General features: G+C 43.6%; 1 protein-coding gene across 1 annotated transcript in view; it reads left to right on the top strand.

Moving 5' to 3' along the window:
- LOC147885900 (Eukaryotic aspartyl protease family protein) overlaps positions 1-12,613 on the top strand; it is an 82,411-nt gene that overhangs the window by 42,795 nt on the left and 27,003 nt on the right. The window contains exons 6-7 of the mRNA XM_087396456.1: positions 7,153-7,249; positions 7,404-7,476. Coding sequence (XP_087252582.1) covers positions 7,153-7,249; positions 7,404-7,476 — 170 coding nt within the window. The remainder of the gene's footprint in view (positions 1-7,152; positions 7,250-7,403; positions 7,477-12,613) is intronic.

Genomic DNA, 12,613 nt, shown 5'->3' with positions numbered 1-12,613 from the left:
ACATGATGTCCACTTCTGTGACTGCTTCTTTATCCATTTCATCATGCGTAATGGGCTGAAACTGTAGTTGACCAATTCTTGCGTTAAGGTCTCCCATCACTATGACTTGGCCCTTTTCTCTGAGTTCAGCCACATCAAGACATAGTGCTTCAAACGCAGCACTAGGGTCCACTCCGTGTCTACTGTAAAAGGGTGACTCATGGTGAGGTATGTAGCAACTTGCAAGAAAGACAGGGCATTTGCCAAGTTCTATTTTCAGCCACATGTATCTTTTGTATTTGTCCACTTTATGAAGGCTGACTTTTTCTGCCATGTGTTCTTGTATCATGCATGCAACACCTCCTTGCCCTCTTTTCCCCACTTGCCGTTGGTATATTGAGTGCACCACATATCCCGGTATCTCTGGGATCCTGCATGTTTCACTTTCCCAAGTTTCTCCTAAAAGGATGATGTCTGCATCGTGAATGAAGGCATTTATGCTTATCCCTAATGCCAAGGGAAGCCCCTACAATTCCAAAACATGACTTGTAAGCATTTGTGTGTCCCATGGGTTGCGAGCCCCTATTTCACATTTTGATCCCCATCTTGTGTTTGGGGCAGCTTTCCTTGTCTCATTAGTCTTTCCGTGTATTGCTTTCTTCGCACTTCCTGCTATTTTGGGATGCGGTCTTCATTGACATAGAAAGGTGTGCCTTTAAGATACACTTTACTGCTATCCACGATAATCTCCCTTTTCCGTGGATCTGCTACAGTGCACACAATAGCCCTTTTATTGGGTTTGTCCTCTTGTGCTTTCCCTACACGATGGGCTGCATATACATGTTGAAGAAGTGAAAGGAAAGCATGAAGCTGAACATGAAATGAGAGCTTGCTTATGGAATGAAGAAAGGTGAGGTCCATGTGTAGGCACCTCTACATGAGCCACCAAGCTCCATAATCATCTCCTCAATCATCTCCTCAATCAGCTCCTAGAATCTCTCAATCATCCTATGTGGCATCTACCACCACCTAACAGTGCTTATGGGCACCTAACTGTGCCTCTAGCACACACACATAGAACCCAGGGTGTGCCTGAGGCATACACCTTGAGATATCCCATCAACCCCCCCCTCAAGGGAATGCCTCAGGCTATGTCAAGGATACATCTAGTCACATAGTGTCTCAAGCCATCTCATGGTGGTCAAGGATAAATCTATGGCTTGGATCTCATGCTTGCAAGGGTTCCCAAGGGTGTGAAGTCAACAAAGGGATACATAAGACCTTCCAATGGTTATCTCCCCTGCATGTACATGCACACAATGTCTGCAGGAGGTACCATGGAGCAAAACACATACACATGGCCTACATCATATGGTGACCAGAGGTGTTTACAGAGAACACAATAGTTTATTCCATTCATTTTGGAGGACTATCCAGGCAAAGTACCTTGACTCATAAAAGAGAGATCTGGAGCATATATGGAGATGGTTCAAAAAAGCATAATCATCATAGGAGGCCTCATCTTGTGGAGGCACATCAACTGAAAGTAAATTGACAGTTTCTGGTTTTGTAGTTGCTTCCTTTTTGGCCTTACAAAACATTTCATGGTTATTGTTTTTGCCACAATATTTGCAAGGATTGATCTTGAAGCAATCTTTTGAGAGGTGATTAGTCTTCCCACAATGTTTGCAAGGTGAAAACTTGCCCATTTGAGTTTTTATGGCATAGGCTGTGTCATTGCCTCTCCGGAGTTCCTTGTGCCTTTCTTCTTCTTGAAGAGCAGTAATAAGACCTTCAAGAGTAGGATTAGGAAGATTTTTCAATGTGGTAACAACATGATCATAATCTTCAGGCATACTTTTGAGCAGTACTGCCATTGCATCATCTGTAGTGATTGGAGAGTTGATAGAAGGAAGTTGAGTCATGAGACTCCGCATGTGATTGACATCGGCAGCCAAGGGAGTGCCACTAGCCATCTTCAATTCAAAGAAGGCAATCTTAAGTGACAATTTTGAGATGTGAGAGCTAGCACCAAAAATAATATCAAGCTTCTGCCAAGCTTCAGAAGGAGACTCCAAATGAGAAATGTGATGAATATAGTCATCTCCTAAGCCAAGAGTAATAATGCCATAGGCTTTCTCCTCTCTAGCAGGATCTCGTGCCGGGTGTGTAGGAGTTGAGGATTCTCTAGCATTAGAGGTTGTTGAAGAAGAAGTTGAAGCAGGTTTGACAAGCCCCCAGAGGTTTTTCCTCATCAATGCAAACTTAACTTTTATCTGCCATGTGTGAAAGCCTTTACCATTGAACTTATCCATATTCAAGAAAGTAGCCATGAGAGGGTCTAACCCAAAATGGGCAGTGTCTACTCTCTTACAAGGCTAGAAAGAGTTGAAAAGTTTCAAAGTACAAGCATTTAGTGTAGCAAAGACTTGTAACCAAATTCCATACTAAAAATCATAATGGAAATGATACTTTAACTTGCATGCTAAATGAAAGTATTCCAAGCAAATCCAGGTATAGCAACCTAAAGGAAAGTTGTAGCCACAATTGTACTGATGCTATTCAACACTTTAAAACATCAGAAATGCTAAAGTAGCATCTAATGTAGCACCAAACTCACAACATTGTCAAAACTGTCCAAAACAGAGGCCTGATCTTGGAGGGCTTGTATCTCACTCTTCAAAGCAAAGAAAAGAGGGCTTTCTAGGTAGAAATAAAGCTGGTATACCAGAGAAGAGCCACTGAAGAAGAGAGGCGAAATGCCGTGTCACGTCGCCATAGCCAGGAGCTTCAATGTCGATTGGTTTTTCGTCTGTTTCTCCCTCCCTGGTGGACCATTTCACTTCAAATCTGGACAGGGGCTAGCTCATGCTGTTGTGCAAGCGTGGCTCAGAAGAATTTCGGAAGGGCTGCTCCAGCAAGTCGTATTGCACGAAATAGCATCAGGAAGAAGGCGGCTGTTGCGCGGGTTTGTGGGCACCATTGCCTAATTGCTCTGACGTGGAAGGTCGCCCATATGAAGGGTCTCTCCAGCCAGAAGGACCCTAGGAATGGTTGCTTGTAGGTAGAGAACTCAGCCCTCCAAGTGTTTGGGCAGAAAGGGGCAAAATGGAGAGGAAGGTGAAGAAGAAGAAGAAGATGACACTAAATGAGAGAATGCTTGCTTGCTTATGGAATGAAGAAAGGTGAGGTCCATATCTAGGCACCTCTACATGAGCCACCAAGCTCCACAATCATCTCCTCAATCATGTCCTCAATCAGCTCCTAGAATCTCTCAATCATCCTATGTGGCATGTACCACCACCTAACAGTGCTTATGGGCACCTAACTGTGCCTCTAGCACACACATAGAACCCAAGGTTTGCCTAAGGCATACACCTTGAGATATCCCGTCAATACAGTCACTTCAGGCATTGCAAAGTGTTCTGAAAAAAATTCAGTCACCTCCTTCGCTAGAGCCAGAGGGGTTTCCTTATCCATCTCTGGTAGACCATGGATTATAACTCCTATCTGAGACACAACTATTTTGGACATCCTACCTTGCTTTCACCCTTAGGGACTTAAAGACTCGATATTCAACCACTCCCTATATAATGGGATCAGCAACAACATATTGAATCTCTAAAGCTGGAGGTTGCAGATCGATGCTGCTACTGTGTGACTTAAATTGATGATAGCAAATCGAATTCCAATGGCTGGTATCAATTTCTAAATAGTCCAGCCAGTTGATTTCATAGGAGTAGCAAGTAGATGGAAGACTTGTTGGCTGGAAGTAGGAGGTTGAAGAAGAGCTAGGATTGGTCAACTTTCTGTGCTAGTACATATATAAGCTGCTTATGCTTGGGCTCTGATGACGACATAAGTGTTGCTTTGCTTGCTAAGTATGTCTTCCTTTTGTTTTTCATAAAAGTTTTTGTTTATCTTTTTTTTCTCTTCTCTTTCATTTTCTCTTTTATTTTCTTTGTAGATTTTTGATCTTTAGAACAACAGAAATTCTAAATTTGTATGATTGGACTTATTCTAGTCTTACAAAGGTATATATAGATGTTCACTAAAATAGTAGTCTATAGTAGCCTTTTGGGTCTCATTTTGACTTAATTATCTGCATATAGATGGCTGCTATCATATTTTGAGATCTCTTATCTCTTTCTCTCTGGTCATGGGCATCTTCTTGGTTTGTGGTTGATGGACGTGACGGTGTTTGAGCTGGTTTTGATGGTTCTTCAACATGTGCTGCACTGGCATCTTTCTTAGACACTATTTCAGTCCATTTCTTCCCTTCTTGTACATTCTTTGCATCCCTTTCGACAAGCTTGGCTTGGATAAACTTTTGCATCTGCTGGCATCCATTATCCACTGTGTTCTCTAAGGCATCCACTATTTTTTGGAGTTGCATGACAGTTTTTTGGAGTTGGAAATTCTCAGCCTGTAACTCGATGAACATATTCATAAGCATATCTATTTTCTTGCTGTTCTTGGTGCCATACACTTTCCCAAAAGGAGTAGTCAGGCCTGGGTGTTTGTTCAACTTGAAAGGGGTCTGAAATGACCCCATGTTTCCTGGAAAAAAAAGGCGGTCCACTTCCACCAATCTAGCAAGGAAGAATATGCACTCTGTTTCTTGGGAAGAAAGAAAAAACGTTCCTCCATGAGAGAGAGAGAGAGAGAACTAGTCGATGGTACTCGTGCTTTGTCTTTGGTTCGCTTGGAAGGCTATGCTTGGTCTCGAATGTATGTGTGTGTGTGTGAGAGAAGTAGAAGTAGAAGTAGAATTTTATTATTGTGTGTGTGAGAGAAGTAGAAGTAGAAGTAGAATTTTATTATCTTCCTCGGGGGGCCAAAAATGACCCATGGGACCTAATCCTTAGTACAAAAATCTCCTCTGTTGTGGAGGGGTCAAGAAATTTCAAGTTCTTGACGGTACAAAAAAAGACGAGTGACAAAAGATCCCAACGTTGCCGGAGAGGCAGTGGAGAGAACTGACGAGATCTGAGTGGTGTCTGCCAGTATCTGCTGATAGTCGTCTCTAATGTGTGCATATCGGGGGCAGTGTAGGGCTATATGTGCCTCTATCTCTACTGTCTGTGAATCACAGAATCTGCAAACTCTGACATGTCGCGGCAGATTTAGCCAAGCTCCTGTCTCTATTGCCAAGGTATGTGACCGTGTGCGGAATCTGGCAATATTCCTGCAATAGAGAAGAGGTATGGGAGTACTGATGTATGGCTGAGCAGGGGCATTTGATGTCATGAAAGATGACGAGCATAAAGGATTTATTTGATCTTGATAGTATTCTAGCATCAATATAACACTGTTTGAACCACATATGCATCAAACAACATATTCCGAATCTTCCAGTTCCAGGTGTCAGTGTCCCTACAGTCGTTTTCAAATTGATAGTACTTCCCCCAACCTGTATCCAGCCTTCTTTGTGCACATTGCCACCATCTGTGATCAGCTGGTATGTCAATTCCCAATTATTTAAAGGTATCGACATATTCAATGGGCTGCCCCTCAAAGCTGATAACTGGGGGATGTTCAGGTCGGGTGGTGCATACTGCCACCATTTTGGTTTTGGCAGTGTTAACTTGCAGCCCACTTTCCGTGCAAAAGACCTGTAGTACCTGTAATAGTTGATGCATGGAGTCAGGGTCATTAGCGAAAAGAACCACGCCATCTGCATATAGGAGCAATAGTATTGTCCATAGCCCAAGCTTTGGCTCTTGTATTCCTTCTTTTGCTGCAAATTCATTAATCAGTTCTTCTAGCTTGTCAATGCATATTGTGGGTGAAAGAGGGCAACCTTGTTTCACCCCCATATTACTTTGGAAGGCGGTTGACAGTCCATGTTCTTGCCTGAGTTTGCATGAGACCTTCTCGTATATGCGAGAGATGCCTACCCTTAGTGCCAAAGGGACTCCGAGGTCTTGCATTCTTTTCCATAGGCCACCTCTTGGGACTGTATCAAATGCCTTCTCGAAATCTACAAAGCAACACAGAAGAGTTTCTCCTCTAAGCCTGCTCTCATCCATGAGTACTCTTAATGTGACCAGGTGATCTGCAGTTCTATGTTCTTTACGGAAGCCTGCTTGGCCAATGGCCCTCTTCTTGACCTCTTCAGCCCAATTGCTGATTTTTGCCTCAAGCACTGTGCTAAAAAGTTTAGCTAGTGTGGAACTGACCATTATAGTCTTGTAATCGGTGACTGAATTTTTGTCTCCTCCTTTGAATAGAGAGAGAGAGAGAGAGAGAGAAGAAGAAGAAGAAGAAGAATATATTATCGTCCTCTGAAGACCAAAACCGGCCTATGGGACCTGAGCAATACAATATCACAAGTACATGAAAGCTCCTCCCGAAGATGGGAGGGTGGAAAGAGAAACCACCTTCTAGGATTCAGGTGGATTCCTATGCTTGAAGAGCTTATACACAAATGTTCCTAAAGCTGAAGGTGACCCTTTATGCAGCAAATCAGCCAGTTTGTTATGTCCCTCAAGGAGGTGATTGAACTCTTCCCTAATGTGTGCATAGTGAGAGAGAGAGAAAGAGACAGAGAGAGAGAGAGACGTGTGTGGAGGACCAAAAAGGGAGTTGCATGTAGCAAGGGTTTCCATAGGAGTACATGAAGCATTTACTCCATAAAGCATGATTTCATGTAACCCCATATGAGGTATGAAGCATTTTCACCATTGTTACAAAAGCATAACTATTTCTAAAGCTAACATAGAATGGCCATCATTACAGTAGTTTAAGACTGAGAGTCTTTAGGCCTTGAATTTCTGATAAGTGTTTTTCTTTTCCATAAAAAATACCATTTGCCCTCCTTTTGGGCTTTCTTTACTTTACTTAATTTATTGGCTCTTTGTTTAAATTGGTTCAGAGTAATCAGACAATCTTTGTGCCTTACAATTTGTGGATTTAAAACCTTTATCTTTGCTGCCTGCTCTGTTTTTGCAATGGACTAGAGCATGTGACCCTTTCTGATAGATACCAGCATATGTCTTCATACTCCATTCATGGGAATTTTTTGTGTGAGGCTGCTGAACTTATCTTCTGTGAACCGTTTCATATTGTCTCCTTTGTAAATAGTTCTTGCATTTTTTGGGTGCATGACAGTAGGTGGTTTCCTGTGTAAAGAAAAACAAAGTTCTGACAAAGGTTTTTGTATCATAACAGTGATTTGTCACAGCTTCCCCATCATTTTCCTGAAGTTCAGCTTAAGTTTGGAGATGCAAAAACAGTGTCCTTGGCACCTGAGAATTATCTTTTTAAAGTAAGAGCCGTTTTCCTTAGCTTAGATGCCATGGAATCTAGTTGCAGCTTCTTTTTGGGTGGTACATTTTTGTTCAAGATTACCTCTCAAACAGTTGTACGATTCTTTTGCAACATTTTAATCATGTCTAATTCACTCACTGTGTTGCCTGCAGCATCTGAAGGTGCCTGGAGCTTATTGCTTGGGAATATTTGGCAATGGCAAGGACTCTGCTACACTCCTAGGAGGTAATTGTGCAATTTTGAAAAGCAGCATTTGGACCTTTATTTTTATCGGCTGATTTTTCTTTTTTAGAATTTGTGGATGGTTTGAGTTTTGGGCTTATTACTCATAGGTATGCGATTTTAAAACTAGGTCTAGCCTTAAATTGTGAAGTTGTGATTGAATATATGAATTTCCGTAATCTCTATATTCAACATTTTATCACCTTCTCCCTTATTTGGTGACACATTCATCAATGTGTCCATTTTTAGGTCCTCCCCACTTTTTCTTTCCCCTTACTTTCTTGCTCGGCATTCTCCTTTCCTGCACCGAACACGGGATCAGCCAAAAGAAATGGGGAAAGGTGGCAAAGATACAGAGAAAGCGGCCAAGAAAGACGACAACAAAACCAAGAAACAAACACAACTGAAACTTGAAGTGCTTGTCTTGGCATTGAATATCATTTCTCTCGTTTGGCAGTGCTATTGCTGGCCCCTCGCCAACAATGCCATAAGCCGGAGATGGATGGTGGCTTTGGCCACATCAGTCTTTCTCATTGGAGCTACAGCAATGGTCCCTTCTCATGGCTGGCCGTCTGCTGGCAGGCTTTGGTGTGGCATTGGCTCTTATGGTCATTCCCATTTACATATGAGGTGCCTTTCTTTTCGTATACCACTCGGATTGGTAGGAGGCTTCAGATGGACTCTTCGACTTGGACCCCTTCGAGGGAGAGGCATTGGGTAGCCGAGAGGGTGCCCTAGGATGCTCGTTTCAGATTTTGGATGAGTCTATGGTCCAGTTGGCGGCCGAGGACGATATCCTACTTCTTTTGGCTGGCTGCCCACGGAGGGTTGCCCATAGGCCCGTGGTTGGAGCAGAGGGGGTGGCTGGGCAGTGTCACTGCTGCTCTACTGGATTTTTGGAGACGATCCCCACTGCCACTGGAGCTGTCACAACGCAGTGAGGATATGGATGGGAGCCCTTAGGATTATGACCTGCATGCAGAGCCTTCAGACTCCAAAGGGGCTACACCTGGGGGATGGTTTCCTGGTTGACTGAGGGAGGTCACGCGCTTCAGATTGATGAGGTCTCTCTTGCTTACCGGATACAGGGTCAGAGTATTCAGAGGATAGAGCTCCATGAGGCGGTCCCTTCTGTTAGCCCGGATCCTCATTCTCCCCGAGAGGATAGCATGTGGGAGGTAGTAGCCAGTATCACGGCGTGGAACATTGGGGTTGCTGGTTGTATTCTGGTGATGGGTGAGCATCCGGTTCCACTCTTGGCTACCTTGGTTGCCATTTGGCAAGAATCATCTATACCCTGCGCTCCACTTGGGAGCATGGGACCTTGAGCTCTAGGGCGACTGTTGCGAGGCGCACTCGTTTCTGCAAGGCTTGTCTTGTAGGAGTTTTCTACATACTCACTCCGCGAGGGATTTGTTGGTTGTATAGTCCCCCCACCTGGCTGGTAGCCCCTGTACCGGAGATCCCCTAGGCAGTGAGCTGGGTTTCTCTAGAACAGGCTGGTTTTTTCTTCTTTCAGCCTTTTTTCAGTTTTTTTCATACTCAGCACCTTCGGGGCTGATGTTTTGTATGAAGTCTTTCAAGTATGAATAGAAGGTTCCTTTCTTTGCCCAAAAAAACAAATAAACAAGGGATTGTCCGATAGAGATCATCATCGAATTGGGGAGGTGGATTTGGGTATACCCTGGCGGATCAATGAAGCGCTCCTCCTGTGTTTGGAGGATGACAAGTTCAAGGGTAAACGAAAAATGAAGCGCTTCTGGAGAGACAAGAAAAGATTCAGGCCCCTGGGTGCCATTGTGGAGAATCCATCGAAGACCTTGGCATTGACTCCAGCCAGTTCCAAAGGCAAGGGGAGGGCTTATATAGCCCAACCTAAGAGCAGTGTAGCTTCAGCCAAAGCCTCTGCAAGTAGTTCGGGACCAAAGGGCAGTGGTTGTTATATTTGTACTGGCGCATATTACACTCGTGACTGCCCGATGAGGCAGAGTTTGCAGCCCATCCAAGAGCAGCTTGAAGAAGGCCAGTCCCAGACTCTTACTCCAATACAGCTACTTCGTGCAATGAAAGAATGCGATACGTAGTGTGAATTGCAGAATTCTAGACTTAGTCTTTCCCTCGGCCATTCTTTTGGAACCTTTGACACTTAGAGATTCGCAAGGGGCTATGATTGAAGGCAGAAGAAGCTTGAGAGGAGAAGTTAGATCTGGAGGGCCTCCCACAGAGGTTAAGTGCTTTTTAAAAAAAAGTGAGGATTAAGAAGTTGAGCTTCATGGGGAGCTCACTTAGTGCCAACCAAGTCTTGAATGCGTGTAGTTGTAGTAGGTCTTCTTGGATGCAAGGGGCTGTGATAGAAGGCAGAAGAAGCTTGAGAGGAGAAGATAGATCCGGAGGGCCTCCCATAGAGGTTAAGTGCTAAAAAAAAAAAAAGTGAGGATTAAGAAGTTGAGCTTCATGGGGAGCTCTGTGAAGATAGTGGGAGAGAAGGAAGGAGTCTCACTTGCAGCTTTCTCACATACACAATGGGGGAATACACACAAAGGTGGAGGCTGAAAACAGTTTTCCTCTTCTTAGTTGTGAAAGCCAAAAGAACTCTAGTACAAAGAAATAGGAGAACCCTATATGTGGGTCTCAAACCAAACTCAGCTAACTAAGGTGGCATACTAACTGAGCCACGAACTAGAGTACATAAGGATAGCTGTTATCTAGCTATTATTCATGGGCGGTGTACCAACCGCATCTGTAGCTAACAAGTCGGTGACATAAATGCACAACGGTCACCCTGGCATATCACGAGTGGAGCTCGATATCTCAACACTCCCCCTCGAGCTCAATCCCAATTCGTGCACACCAAGCAGGTCTCTGAACTTGCGTAGCTTCTCTGCACCCAATGCCTTCGTGAATATGTCAGCTACCTAATCCTCTGTGCTGACATAAACTAGATCAATAAGACCTAGTAAAACCTTCTCCCGCACATAGTGATAATGCACCTCGATGTGCTTTGTTCTAGCATGATAGACTGGGTTATTTGCCAAGTGTATACTGCTCATGTTGTCACAATAAATGACAACTGGCCCATGTGTAGACTGATGCATATCATAAAGTAGCTTATGCAACTAAGCTACCTCACATGCAGCCATTGCTGCACCCCTGTACTCAGCCTTTGTGCTCGACAAGGCAACTGTAGGCTGTTTCTTGCTGCTCCAAGTGACTCAGCACTTCCAAAAGAGAACACATATCCACTGGTAGATCGTCTATCAGAAATACTACCAGCTCAATCAGCATCAGTGTATCCATGCAACTGTATCTGAATCTCAGCCTCATAAAAGAGTCCATACTGCAATGTGGACTTCACATACCTGAGTATGCGTCTAGCCGCATCCAAATGCAGTTTCCTTGGAGCCTGCATAAACTGACTTACCAATCCAATAGCGTAGCTCAAATCTGGCCTGGTAATAGTCATATAAATAAAACTTCCTACTACGCGTCTATACATAGTAGGGTCTTCCAGAAGCTCACATGCATCTGCGCTCAGCTTCACATTCTGCTCCAAAGGAACTGAAATAGGCTTACAGCCTGTCATCTCATATTTGGACAGCATGTCCAATCCATACTGCCTCTGCAAGAGCTGTATCCCACTTGGTGATCTAATCACCTCAATGCCCAAGAAATAACGCAGCTCTCCCAAATCCTTCATCTCAAACTTTTGCTTCAATAGCATTTTCACATGAAGGATATCTTCATCACTATCACCTGTGATGATCAAATCATCAACATAAATGACAAGCAGCATAATACCTTTCTCTGTTTTTCTCACATAAAGTGAGAAATTTGCCTTGGAAATCTGAAAGCCAATAGTGACAAGATACTGTCCTATCTTGTCAGACCATGCTCTAGGTGCTTGCTTCAAGCCATGCAAGGCTTTCTTCAACCTCCAAACAAACTCAAGATGAACAGCATGAACATAACCTGGTGGCTGCTCCATAAAGACCTCTTCTTGCAAATCACCTTGCAAGAAGGCATTCTTTACATCCATCTGATGTAAAGACCATCCCTTTGATGCAGCCATAGCAATGACTGCTCTTACGGTTGCCATCCTTGCAACTGGACTGAATGTTTCTTCATAATCAATGCCATATGTTTGTGCATACCCCTTGACAACTAATCTTGCCTTGTATCTGTTCACAGAACCATCTGCATTGTGCTTCACCTTATAAACCCACTTATAGCCAATTGCATTCTCGTCTTTAGGCAAAGGCACAAATTCCCATGTAGCATTTGCTTCCAAGGCATCCATTTCTTCATCCATGGCTTTCTCCCATTTTTCTTTTCCCATGGCTTGCTCAAAAGAAGTGGGTTCTGGTTTTTGTATCACTTTGGCCATATAGGCATAGTGAATGGCTGTAAATCCATCATATTTCAGCCTATTCACAGGATACTTAACTCTGGTAGCCCTGCGCAAAATAGGCTCACTACCAGGTACTCTCAAAACATCCCTGGCCTTCTTTACTCCAGATGTAACAACAGAAGGAATACCCACTTCATCATCAATGCTCTGTTCTGAGCCACTGGATTCACCATCCACATAAGAGTGACCTGCATTCACATCAAACATGGGCTGATCTACCTTCTCTTTTCCTTTTCGTGATACCTGCATATCACTATCTGCATTGCTTTGAGGAGATTCTCCTGATCTCAATCTACCTGTCCATGGCAAAGTATGTGAACCGCAGCTAGAGGACACTGCAGGTCCACTAATATTTTGTGATTGCTGTTGTGAATTCTGTGCAGCATTACCATTTTGTGCATCTACATCATCAATTACATTTACTGGTTTATACCAGCTGCTCATCTCATAAAAAACATCTCTGCTCATTGTAAACTTACGAGTAGAAGGGTTATAGCATCTATACCCTTTCTGCTGCAGAGAATAACCAATAAAGATGCACTTCTCAGCTTTTGGATCCAACTTGGACCTCAACTCATCTGGCACATGAACATAGGCAATGCAACAAAAAATTTTCAAATGAGAAATATCTGGTTTCCTACTAGTATACATCTCCTCTAGCGTCATGCCATGTATTGCTGCAGTGGGAGTCCTGTTCATTATGTAAACTGCTATAGCAACTGCTTCAGCCCA

Source organism: Dipteris shenzhenensis, chromosome 25 (assembly GCF_047967505.1).
Source record: "Dipteris shenzhenensis isolate YYH24624 ecotype China chromosome 25, Dip_SZ_1.0, whole genome shotgun sequence".
Lineage (NCBI taxonomy): Eukaryota > Viridiplantae > Streptophyta > Polypodiopsida > Gleicheniales > Dipteridaceae > Dipteris > Dipteris shenzhenensis.
This window is presented reverse-complemented; position numbering and strand designations above follow the sequence as displayed.